General features: G+C 47.5%; 2 protein-coding genes across 6 annotated transcripts in view; one reads left to right on the top strand and one right to left on the bottom strand.

The window, feature by feature from the left end:
• WDCP (WD repeat and coiled coil containing) overlaps positions 1-3,945 on the bottom strand; it is a 21,513-nt gene extending 17,568 nt beyond the window's left edge. For both annotated transcript variants that reach the window (XM_006744275.3, XM_081797122.1), the window contains exon 1: positions 3,873-3,945. The gene's annotated coding sequence lies outside the window, so the exon portion shown is untranslated. The remainder of the gene's footprint in view (positions 1-3,872) is intronic.
• Positions 3,946-5,593: 1,648 nt separating this feature from the next.
• FKBP1B (FKBP prolyl isomerase 1B) overlaps positions 5,594-12,762 on the top strand; it is an 11,578-nt gene continuing 4,409 nt past the window's right edge. For 2 of the 4 annotated variants that reach the window (XM_006744265.3, XM_006744266.3), the window contains exons 1-2: positions 5,594-5,779; positions 9,249-9,296. In XM_006744265.3, coding sequence (XP_006744328.1) covers positions 5,743-5,779; positions 9,249-9,296 — 85 coding nt within the window. In that variant the 5' untranslated portion in view covers positions 5,594-5,742. Of the gene's footprint in view, positions 5,780-8,702; positions 8,785-9,248; positions 9,297-12,762 lie in introns of all 4 variants that reach the window. The other 2 variants (XM_081797119.1, XM_081797121.1) reach the window with 2 other exon arrangements.

Genomic DNA, 12,762 nt, shown 5'->3' with positions numbered 1-12,762 from the left:
ACTGAGCCACCCCGGCGCCCGGAAATAAAGATTTAAATGTAAAAAATACTTCATAAAGAGCTCTGGGGCACCTGGGTGGCTCAGTCAGTTAAGCAACTGCCTTCGGCTCAGGTCATGATCCCAGAGTCCTGGAACCCAGCCCCGCATCGGGCTCCCTGCTCAGTAGGAAGCCTGCTTCTCCCTCTCCCTCTGCTGTTCCTTCTGCTTCTGCTCTCTCAAATAAATAAATAAAATCTTAAAAAAAAAAAAAAAGCTCTTTTGAACCAAACACCTGAATTTTAAAATGGCCAAAGGATATCAATAGGCAATTTACAAAATAATACAATGATTAACAAACATCTTTAGAGTGACATTCAATCTTACTAGTTATCAAAGAATTGTCTGAACTTGCAGTGTCCATTCCTTCACCACTTTTTTTTTTTTTAAAGTAATCTCTACACCCAGCTTGAGGCTTGAACTCACCACCAAGATCAAGAGTGGAACACTCCACCAACCAAACCAGCCAAGCACCTTCTCACCACTCGCTTCTTAACCCACTCCAAATTGACACTATTACCACCTTTTCGAAATAACTTTCACCAACTCACCAGTGCCATCGATGTCAATGAACCCAATGGATATTTTTCAACCCTGTTTTACTGAGGTAGCAGGTATCAAAGACAGAACTTGAGAAATCGCCTTCGGACCCTAAATCCACAGAAATGTAGTCTCTACCCAGTGCCTGAGTCGTACAGATGGTTCAGTGTCCAACTCTTGGCTTAGGCTCCGGTGGTGATCTCGGGGTCATAAGATCCAGCCCCATGTCAGACTCTGCACTCAACGGGGAATCTGCTTGCGATTCTCTCTCCCTCTCCCTCTGTCCTCCCACTCATGCTCTCTCTCTCAAATAAATAAATAAACCTTAAAAAAAAATGTATTCTCTACCAAACTGCCTGGTGATTTGCTTTTAACTTATCTGCAACTTATTTCTCATACCTCTTTGCTAGCCTCGTCCTTGCTTGTAGAGTCTTTTACTAAGGAAGACCGGTCAATTATGCTTCCACATGATGTCAGATTAAGTGGGTCTGCGGTGGCTTGCTAAATGGAGGAATAAGTCCCCTGTTGTTACTAATGAAGAAAACTGCCATCTCTAACCCACTGGTCTTATATAAGATAATATATGTTTTCCTCTAATATCTACTTATGCACTTTTAAAGACTTTTATTGATAAATAATGCATGATACATTTTCCTGGGCAGAGAAAATTCCTAACGGGCAAATTAGATCAAAGGCAATTTATATGATATATTTTAGGCCACCCAAGTCAGTCTAATGTCATTGAGGGTATGTATGGCCAGGGATAGCACAGGGTAAGGATCTGTAAATAAGAGAAAGACAAACATGATTATGTTACTGAGATTTTTAGAAGAATTAATTTTAGTATTTTCATCCCTAGTAACAAGAACAAATTTGGCATATTTTTTTTTTTAAAGATTTTATTTATTTATTTGAGAGAGAGAGAATGAGAGAGAGCACAAGATGGGGGAGGGTCAGAGGGAGAAGCAGACTCCCTGCTGAGCAGGGAGCCCGATGCGGGACTCGATCCCGGGACTCCAGGATCATGACCTGAGCTGAAGGCAGTCGCTTAACCAACTGAGCCACCCAGGCGCCCCAGCATATTTTTCTAAAAAATCTAACACCAATTACAAAAATTGGTTTCAAACCTTTGTACTCCACTGCTAGTTCAGGTCTTGATCACCTCTCCCTTTTTAGTAGGGCAGATCAAGGAGAAATTCTCCAGACGCCAGTCTCTTCCTTCCCACAGAGCTTGGATGCTCTAAGTGATTGGGCAGGATCATCTTTTTTATTTTTTAAGATTTATTTGAGAGAAAGAGAGAGAGAGCACACGGGAGAGTTAGGGGAGGGGCAGAGGGAGAGAATCTTCAAGCAGACTCCCGCTGAACAGAGAGTCCCATGTGGGGGCTTGATCCCAGGACCCATGAGATCATGACCTGAGCTGAAACCACGAGTTAGATGCTCAACTGTCTGAGCCACCCAGATGCCCCAGGGCAGAATCATCTCTTTAAAAAATCACAGCTATGGTCATTTTGTTCTTCGGCTCAAATACTTTGTCTCTACAGTCTACGTATATTAAAAAAGTTCTTTAAAAATGTCTTAGCAAGGTATTTCAGGCCTTCTATTTTCTGAGATCAATATACCTTTCCAACCTTATGTCCCTGATCATAAAGGGCCTGCTGAGGAATTAGGAGGAACTAGCACACATTCATGTGATAATGTGCAGGATGGACCTAAGAAAGAAGAAGACTGATAAGTTTAATAAGGGGCCACGAAATAGTTTGAATGTCACAGTGAGAAAGAGAGCCAAGTTTGTAGCTACTTCAGTAGCGAAAGAGGGCCTGATTTAAGAGATATTTCTTTCTTTTTTTTTTTTTTTTAAAAGATTTATCTGACAGAGAGAGAGAGTGAGCGAGCACAAGCAGGGGGAGCGACAAGCAGAAGGAGAGGGAGAAGGAGGCTCCCCATCAAGCAAGGAGCCCAATTCGGGACTTGATCCCAGGATCCTGGGATCGTGACCGGAGCAGAAGGCAGCCACTTCACCGACTGAGCCACCCAGGCGCCCCTCAAGAGATATTTCTAAGGCAGATGGAATAGATAATGATATCAGGTAGGATATGAGTGGTGAGGAAGAAAGGAGAATTAAGGACAACACGCACATTTTTTGCTTGGGAAACTGTTGAACCATTAATCAGAGATCTATAGGCAGAGTGTGCTTCAAAGGTAGGAAGGGTGTGCAGTGTGTGATAATTTTTGTATTAGATCTGCTACATCTAAGATGTCTATAGAGTAGCAATGTACCTTAGGCAGTCAGAGGTTAAGGATCTGGGAGTCACTGTCACAATGGAGGTAGATAAAGCCAAAGCAGTGGACAGCCTGGCTGTGAAAGATCAGAGTCAAGAGGACAAAGGCTGAAATAGCCTCTCAACCCTCAGACTATAAGATTTCAGGGAGTTTTAGGGAAAGAAAAGCTCACTGTTTCTTTAGTTCAGGGGAGAGATGGTCAGAACCAAGATCTGGTGCTCAGCCTGTGGCCATTTAATTCTGGTTTTAATCTTCTTTTAAAGACAACTCTGGGCTTAGGCGAACCGGACCACTTCCTAGTAGGTTTAAACAGAGCTACACAACCCCCAATTTGTTTTTCTGTTTATTGTGTTTCCACTATAAAATAATTTCAAGTTCTTTACACTTTTTTTTTAAATTAAAACACAACAAAGGTAAAAAGGTAAATTCACAAAAAGCCATTCATCCAAAGGAAAAAAAAAATATGATTACATCCCTCTGGGCTTTTTTCTATGTAGTTTTGGTTTATTTTATTTTTCAATCATACTGTATAATTTCGTATCACGATTTTTTCACTTATGTATTATCTTTTTTCCGTGTCATTTAAATTTTATAAATTATTTTTAGAAGCCACTTAATATTCACTAAGTGAAGTCGCATAATTTTTCCTCACTGTTGAGACGCCTGATTTTAAGGTTTTAAAGCCAACTTTACCTTATTATAAATAAGGCTGTGATAAAGGTCTTTATGCATAAAGCATGTTCTTCATTTCGGATGGCTTCCTTAGGATATATTCCCAAAAGTGTCACTAGTGAGTCACATGGAATATATTCAAACATTTAAAGCCACCCCTCGCTCGTCCTCAGCCGCCAGTCCTTCGCACGCGTACCTCCTACTCCCATTCTCCCCATCTTCTCTGCACGCCTGGCTCTCCTCCCCACTCCCTAACAAGTGCCGGTCTCTCCACCTCCCTCCTGGCCCACCGACGGCCCCCCAACACCAGCTAAGCTGGGCAGCAGCAAAGACAAAAATACCTTTGGTAACACTGCCCACAGAAAATAAGTCTCCCGGGTGCCGCGGGATCCGGAGCCCAGGGCGAATACCGGAAGCATCGACTCTCAGGCCTCTGATAGGTGAGCGGTAGCGGGCGAGCCCCACAATGTCCTCTGTCTATTGGCTTTTGCTTGTGTCACGTTAGGGGAGGGTCCTTCCCCCTGACCAATAAGCTCGGGATTTGCCGCACAGATCTCTGGGAGTAGTAGTTTCTGTGAAACTCCATCTACAGTAAATCAGCCACACTTTAACTCTCCCTTAAGGGTAGAGTCTTCCCCCACTTCTCCTCGATTCTCTTAGTCTAAGAAAGAGTACAGGATCCCTAGAGTCAAAACGGTTTCTTAACTTTTTTGGGGAGGAGGAAAGGGGTCAGGGGGTGAGAAGGTGTTGAGGACTTCTTTAAAATGTGATACAAAAATGTTCTTATGCGTATACAAGATATTGTGCATTCAACTGAAGCCGCTCCAGGGACCTGTCCGAGTTACAAACCCCTGTTCTACACTCACCCTAAGAGTGCCTCCCCATGGCCATAGTCCAAGGACCTAGTGCGTCACTAGTCTTTAGACACCTGGGAGACTCTGGGCCACGCCGTGAAGCAGCCCATGGGGAATTTCAGATGCTGACCCTCATAGTACAGTTGACTATCATCTTTCTTGAACAAAACAGCCAGTACTCCTTTAGCGATGCTGATAACCTGAAATCTGACCTAACCACATGGGAGAGTGGGGGCGGGGGTCGGGAGGGGAATGGAGGAAGAACACTCTAGGGCCCACTCTGGATGCCTCTGCTCAGGCTTTTCTCCCCGTGCCTATATTCCAGTACCACTGGTCAGAATCTGCTTTCACGTCAATTTTTAGAACGCTGCAGGGAAAAATGAGAGAAAAAGAGAGGGAAAAATTAAAGTTCCATTCATTCTTCAAGCAAATGTTATCTCCTCGACAGGTATCTTTCCAAATTCCTGGAACTCTTTTGGGTGGAGGTGAAGGGTCTGGCGTGAAGAGGCGCTCAAGGTACAATTTACTCATTCATCCCACAGCACGAATCACTCCACGCTGTAACTAACTCTCTGCGTCCCACCCGTCACAAATTTCGTTCTTTGGCGACAGCGATTCTGCCTTAATTTAATTGGTATCCGCAGGGCGCAGTTCTTTGCCTTGAAAGGTGGGAATCTACCTGTGAGTGGGGCAGAACTACGCGTGATGGTGAAGAGGGGTTTAGGTGGTTGCCGTAGGGTAATGACTGGTTTCCTCCCTGCCTCCCATGCCCCTCCGACTACCCCTCCACCCCCACCCCGGTGCCTCCCCCAGAATGTTCCTACATTCCGGGCAGTCGAGCTAGGGTAAGTACCTCTCACGTGCTTCCATAACGTTCTGAACTCCAGTGAGCGCATCTATTTAAAGTGTTGGTTTAGTTGCCGGCTTTCCCCTAGTCTGTGGGACCGGGTTGACTCCCCAGAGCTTAGCACAGAGTAGATGCTAGATAAATCTGTGTTGAACGGACGGATAGATCGATGGATAAATGGATGGATGGATAGATGCGCGTGTGTCTCATGCCTCCCTCACCATCCTCCCCAGTTAATGACCGTTAACCTGGCCAAGCTCGGGAGCAGCCGCGTCAGGGTCCCTTCCCCCGGGCCCCGCCCCAGTCGACCCCACCTTTCCGCGCCGCTCCGCCCCGCCGCCCCCTTCCCCGTGGCCCCTCCCCGCGCAGGTCCCGACTCCCGCCGCACCTCCTCCGGCTCTGCAGTGGCGGCGGGGAGGCGAGCCGGAGCGCCAGTGGGGCCAGGGCCGGAGCAGAGCCGGGGTCGGGGCAGCAGCGGGGACCCTCGGAGGCGGGGCCAGTGGGACTGCGATGGGCGTGGAGATCGAGACCATCTCCCCGGGAGACGGTACCGGGCGGCGGAGCCGGGGGAGGAGGAAGGGTCCCGGGGCGGAGCCGGGCGGGCGGGGGTCTGATTCCGAGGTGGCGCGGAGGGTGCTGAATCGGGGGCGGGCATAGGATGGGGGCGGCGGGAGGAGACCCCAGATAGGATTGTTGGGGGTCTAGCAGACGATTCTCCACCAACCCCTTCCGCGCCGGCTCACCTAGGGGATCGAAGGCGGCGGCCAGGAGGCGGGGGTCTGCGGCCCGCCACCGCCCCGGGGGCCTCGGGCAGCCGCTGCCGCGGCTGGAACCTCTCAGTTATCTGCTACTGCTGATTTCGCAGGGCACGGCTTTAGCTCTGCTTTCCCTGCCCTGCTAGGTGAGCTCTGGGGAGAGCTGGAAGGGATCCCTTCAGCTTGGGGCAACCCTTTCTAACGCGCCCCCCTCCGGGCCTCCGGTCGGGCGGCCCCTGTGGGCTGGGCGGTGAGACGTTGTGGGGACCCAGCCAGTCTGGGAAGGAAGAAGCGCACCCTCCGCCGCCTCTGCATCTTGCTTTATCCTCCCCGCCCCACTCAGCCTCTCCAGCCATCCTGTACACTCCCATGGCTTTCATTACCGTCTGCAAACCGATGGCCTCCAAACTTAAGCCTCCAGCCCAGATCTCCGACCCGAGTTCAAGGTGGTCCATTTATCCAGCTGCTGCTCGACCTCTACCTGGATGTCCCACGGATACCTAATTCAGCAAGTCCAAAACAACTCATGTTCCTTGTCCTCCCCACTCGCAAGCACTCCTCTGTTATTCCCTTTTCCCTGCCCCCAGGACTGGCACCACTCACTTTCCCAAGCCAGGCATCTCTTGTATAACTGGGTAGGGATGTGCAAGGAATAGCCATTTTTAAATTTTTTAAATGAAACTTAATCCAGTCCAGAGCCCCCATTTCTGCAGAATTTGACAGACAAACTTCATGTGAGATATAACTGACAGCCCCCACCCCTCCTAAGAAATTGGAGGACCTCTTGGTTCCAGGCCACCCTCCTTGTTAAAAGGCAGTGGTCCCTAGAGGTGCCAGCCCCTACCCCTATCACCAGGCAGTACAGGTTTCTTTGCCCACGCTGGGAACCTTGATGCTGGGTCCCAGGAAGCATCACCCTGAGACCTCATCACATCCTAGAGCACTGCCACTGAATCCTGCCAGGGAGCTGGAGGCCTCTTCTCTCTTCCCTGGCTCAAAGTAGCCTTTAGAATTTTCTCTGGTTATCCTCCCTCCCTGGCCAAGGACAAGGAGCATTTTCTCTTGAGGGAGATTAGATTTTTAGAGAAAGCCTGAAAGAGCTTTGGCCTTCTGCTTTTAACAGTCTAAACCCTTGAGTCAATAAAGCACAGAAGGGCCAAGCTACTGTACTGTTAACACTGGGGACACTGGTTCTTGGTTGAGCCCCACAGCAAGTCTGACAGAACTTGGTCCTTCTGCTGAAAATCTCTAGGCTCCATCCCTTTAGGCCCTGCCCTGGTTTCGGTCACCATCATCTCTGACCTGGGTTTCTGCACATCCTCTAAACTGGTCTCCCCACCTCCAGTCTCACCTCTCTGCCTTCCATTGGGTCTCCCTAACTCACCACCTAGTTTCCACACCATAGCCTGAGGACCCTTTAAAATGCATGTTTGACTGTTCCCATCTCATTCTGCTCCCCCCACCCCACCCCCTGCCTTGTGTTTTAATGAACTTCCCTTTCCTTCTCCAGACAGATAATCCAGTAATCTAGCCTAGTCCTACCTTCCATAGGAGAGCCTCCTCTCTTACTACAGCCCCTGCCCCCCCCACCACCTTTTCCTCTAGCTTCAGCAAGCTGCCTGCAAAGTGGTTAAACACACCAGTCATTCCGCAAATATTTATTGAACATGTACTATGTGCTAGGCCCTGGGGTTGCAGCAGTGAGCCAGACAGGGCTCCCAGTAGTGCTCGACTCTGGGCCTTTGAATGTGTTGTTCGCTCTTCCCAGATTATCTCCCTTTACTTCCTCTGGCAAACTATTAATCCTCTAAGACCCAGTTTAACCCTTATCTCCTCTCTGATGCTTTCCCTGACTCCCCGTAGAGTCCTCAACATGTTGGCTCAGTTGTTAGCCTCCCGGAGCTTTGTTATCCAGGCCTGTGGCTTTAAATTCCACCCAGATTTATACCTCCAGTGCAGACTCTCCATCTGCCTACTTGCAATATAAACTCAGATGTCTAATAGGCATTTCAAGATTGCCACCTGCTCAAATCTGCTCCTCCCCAGTCTTTCCCACCTGGAATTAGTTCCACTGTCCATCCGATTGCCCAAACTGAAAACCCAAGCATTGTACTCGATTTCTCCTTCTCCCTCATCCTGGACCCCATCTCCACTCCATTAATGTACCCTGTCAGCCCCATTTCCCAAATATATCTATTTTGCTCTCTTCTCTGCTGCCACCACATTAGTTCAAGCCATAATTGATTTCCTGTCTGGATTATTGCAACAGGCGCCTAATCGTCCATCCTACACACAGCAGCCAGAGTGATCTTATAAAATCTTAATTCAGATTATGTCATTCTCTTGCTTAAAACCCTCCAGTGGCCTCCGCGATGCCCCACATGATCCGGCTCTTTCCCACTTGTCTCCCTCTCCCTCTCCTTTCCAGTCACTGGGCCTTCTTTCTCTTCTGCAAATGCACCAATCCTTTCCTGCCTCAAGGTTTATGCAGTTGCAGCTCCCTCTTCCTGCAGTGCTTTTCCCAGCATCTTGCTCATCCTTCAAGATTCAGCCCAAATGTCACCTTTTCTGAGAGGCCATCCTGGACCACCCTTTCTAAAATGGTCTGTCCATTGTGTCTCTCTTTAACTTGTCATTGTGTTTCTTTCCTTTAGAGAATTATCATAATTTATAATTGTCTTGTTTGTTTGACTACTGTTTGTTTTCCTCCATTAGAATGTAAACTCCAGAGGAGCAGGGATCTTGTCTGTATGGTTTACTGCCGGGTCCCTGAAATCAGGCCCAGGCTTCACGTAGAGTAGGTATTCTGTAAATATTTGTGAATGATTATGCTTATTAATCCTTGATTACAGTCATCATCCTGCATTAAAATCTATTATTTATTTATGTGTCTGTTTCCCTAACTTCCCCGTGAGTTCATAGATTGCTCTGTGTTTCTGGGATCGGGTCCAGGCACATAGTAGGCTGTCAATAAATGTTTGTGGAATGGATAAAGGAAAGTAAAAGGAGCAATCAAAGAAAGGAAAATAACAAGGGGAGAGTGGAGTTGAGGAATGCAAGGGAATAAAGTTCAAATCAAATAAAGAGAGGTGAAGTGACTAATCTGGCTCATACGAGGCACAGAGCCAGAACTAGAACCATGGGCATCTCCATGGTATGGAGGGGAATGTGGGCCAGACCTCTGGGTCACTTGCACCTGAACATCCCAGGTGACTTTTTCCAATAACTTATTCATTCATCTGCCCTCATGTCTCCTTGCAGGAAGGACATTTCCCAAGAAGGGACAGACGTGTGTGGTGCATTACACAGGTAGGCTTTGCTCCCTCAGCCTTCACCCAGACCTGCCCCTTCCAAGGGAGATCTCTCCTCTGATACTCCTCTCCAGAGGTGTCTGCTCCCTGGATCAGGCCCAAAGCCTAAGACAGCCAAGTCTCCCTCTGTCCAGCTGTTCCCCCACTTCTCCGAGCCAGCATTGTGCGTATGGGAAAGGAGGCTTGCAAGGTTACCCCTTCCCCACTTGTACCAGCAGGAGCCGTCTGGGGAGCCAGCCTCTAACTGAGCCAAGCACCTCCATTCTCTTCCCTCTGTTGTGGGCAGCGTGGAGTCTGGCCCTCCTGGTTCTGTCTGATATTTAGAAATCCCTTCTTAAAGCTCTGAGAGCCCTGATCGTCCCTGCAGACTCCTTTTTCCTCCTACAATATTATTAGAGAAGAGGAGGTTGACTTCCTCAGCATTTCCTTTCTTTTTTCAAAAATAGACTATTCGACTCACCTACTGTTAGTAGATGCTGTGCTGGGCACTGGGGACACACGGATGAAAAGGGAGGATTCCTTCCTTCTTTGGGGCTCTGGGGAGTGGGAGAGACCAGTGATCCAGAGGCTCTGATGCAGTGTGTTTGGGGGGGGGACAGCAGGGCCTGTCTCAGGGTGCTGTGGGAGTGGGAGGAGGGCCCCACATCTCTGCTGATCCCTCCTGGATGCTCTGTCCTGGAAGGTCAGGTGGGCTGAGGAACATTCTAGATGGAGTTCCTGAGGACTGATGGTAGGAAGATCACGAGCAGGTATTTGTTCCCAGAGGGGCGAGTGCTCTGCCTTGTGACCTGCTTCCCAATGTGGCAAACTTGGTGACAACCACTTAGCAGACAACAAGGCCAGTTTAATTCCTAGGACGTATTCAGATGGGCCATTTTTAGCAGTTCTCTGGGCCAGTGCGAAGTGCCAGGTTAAATCTAGGCAGACAGTGTGGGTATTTCTCAACAGCTGTGTTGCTGGTCGCTGACGTCAGTGGGCTAGAGCTGTGTTTTATCTCCCGGTGATGTGGCCTAATTACCATGAGTCCTCTGGGGCCTCTGACCTGTGTAATTGATTTATCTGTTCTACATGTTGTAGACAGAGCAGTACTTATCAAGTTACTAAAACCACAAGATCCTTTTGCAAAGACTTTTCATAGTAGATACAGAGAGCAGGTGATGTGCATTAAACACTAACATCAGGGGCGCCTGGGTGGCTCAGTTGGTTAAGCGACTGCCTTCAGCTCAGGTCATGATCCTGGAGTCCTGGGATCGAGTCTCACATTGGGCTCCCTGCTGAGCAGGGAGTCTGCTTCTCTCTCTGACCCTCACCCCTCTCATTCTCTCTCTCTCTGTCATTCTCTCTCTCTCAAAAATAAGTAAAAAATGAAAAAAAAAACCCAAACACTAACATCAGCCATGAGTGCCTCTGGTTTGGGGAGGGACTGTCTCATCAAACCCAGCAGGAGACTGCATGGGACTTTTTGGTAAACTTTTTAATTAAACATAAACACAGTAGAGAACATAAATCTAAGATGTACAGCTCAGTGAAATTTGTCAAAGTGATTACACTTATATATAACCACTACCCAGACCAACACATACATTTCCAGAACCCCCAGGCCCAGGCATCTCCTTCATGCCTCCTCCTAGTCATTACATCTCCTTGAAGGTAACCAGCATTCACACCTTTGTCCCCATCAATTGGCTTGGCCTGTTATTGAGTATCATATAAATGGAATCATAGAGTATGTACTCTTTTGTGTTTGGCTTATTATACTCAATATTATGTCTGTGAGATTATGTCTGTGAGAGTGGTTTGTTCTTTTTTTTTAAGATTTATTTATTTATTTGAGAGAGGGAGACAATGCACACGAGTGGGGGGAAGGGCAGAGGGAGAGGGAGAGAAAGAATATCAAGTAGACTCTGCGCTGAGCATGGAGCCCAACTCAGGGCTCGATCCCACAACCCTGAGATTATGACCTGAACTGAAATCAAGAGTCAGATGCTTAACTGATTGAGTCACCCAGGCACCCCTGATTTGTTCTTTTTTATTCCCATACAGTTCATTGTATGATGAATATACTATAATTTATCTTTTCAACAATTGATGAACATTCGGGTTATTGATAGTTTTTGGCTATTATGAATAATATTGCTTTGAACAATCTTGTAGGTGTCTTTTGGTGCACATATGTACACATTTCGGTTGGTATACACCCAGAAGTGCAGTTACTTGGGCATAGGGTTATATACCAATACTCAGCTTTAAAAGATACTGTTAAACAGCTTCCCAAAGTAGTAATGCCAATTTCCACTGCCACCAGCCATGTATGAGAGTTCCAGTTCTCCTGCATCCTCATCAACACTTGTCATCATCATGTTTTTGTTTTGTTTTTGGCCCACTGAGGTGGGTGTCCAGTGGTATTTCATTGTGGTTTTTGATTTGCATTGCCCTGATGACTAATGAAGTTGAGTACCTTTTCATGTGCTTACTGGCCTTTTGGATATCCTCTTTAGTCTGCTCAAGTTTTGCCCAATTATAAAAATTGGGTTGGCTGTCTTTTTCTTATTGACTTATGGGAATTATTATTATTATTATTAATTATTTATTTATTTTTTAGAGAGAGAGAGCACGGGGAGGGGGGACAGAGGCAGAGGGAGAGAGAGAATCTTAAGCAGGCTTCATACCCAGCACAGAGCCTGACCTGGGGCTCAGTCTCACAACCTTGAGATCGTGACCTGAGCTGAAATCAGGAGTCAGACGCTTAACTGACTGAGCCACCCAGGTGCCCCAGGAATTCTTTATATATTCTAGATATGAGTCTTTTGTTAGTTATACTGATTCCAATCACCTCCCATGCCAGGTCTTGTCTTTTTACTCTCTTAATGGCATTTTATGAATAGAAGTTCTTTATTTTTTTTAAGGTTTTGTTTATTTGTCAGAGAGAGAGAACACAAGCAGGGGGAGCAGCAGGCAGAGGGAGAGGGAGAAGCAGGCTCCCTGCTGATCAGGGAGTCCCATGCGGCACTGGATCCCAAGACTCTGGGATCATGACCTGAGCCGAAGGCAAACACTCAACCGACTGAGCCACCCAGGCATCCCTATTTTATTTTATTTTTTTAAGATTTTATTTATTTATTGGACAGAGTGAGAGCACAAGGAGGGGGAGCAGCAGAGGGAAAGGGAGAAGCAGGCTCCTGATGCAGGACTCTGAGATCATGACCTGAGCTGAAGGCAGACGCTTAACCAACTGAGCCACCCAGGCATCCCTAGAAGTTCTTAATTTTTTTTTTAAAGATTTTATTTATTTATTTGAGACAGAGAGAATGAGAGAGACAGAGAGCACATGAGAGGGGGGAGGGTCAGAGGGAGAAGCAGACTCCCTGCCGAGCAGGGAGCCTGATGCGGGACTCGATCCAGGGACTCCAGGATCATGACCTGAGCCGAAGGCAGTCGCTTAACCAACTGAGCCACCCAGGCGC

The sequence above is a fragment of the Leptonychotes weddellii genome, chromosome 10 (assembly GCF_054177405.1).
Source record: "Leptonychotes weddellii isolate Sample4059 chromosome 10, ASM5417740v2, whole genome shotgun sequence".
Lineage (NCBI taxonomy): Eukaryota > Metazoa > Chordata > Mammalia > Carnivora > Phocidae > Leptonychotes > Leptonychotes weddellii.
The sequence above is the reverse complement of the archived record's forward strand: the minus strand, read 5'-3'. Positions and strand labels throughout refer to the sequence as shown.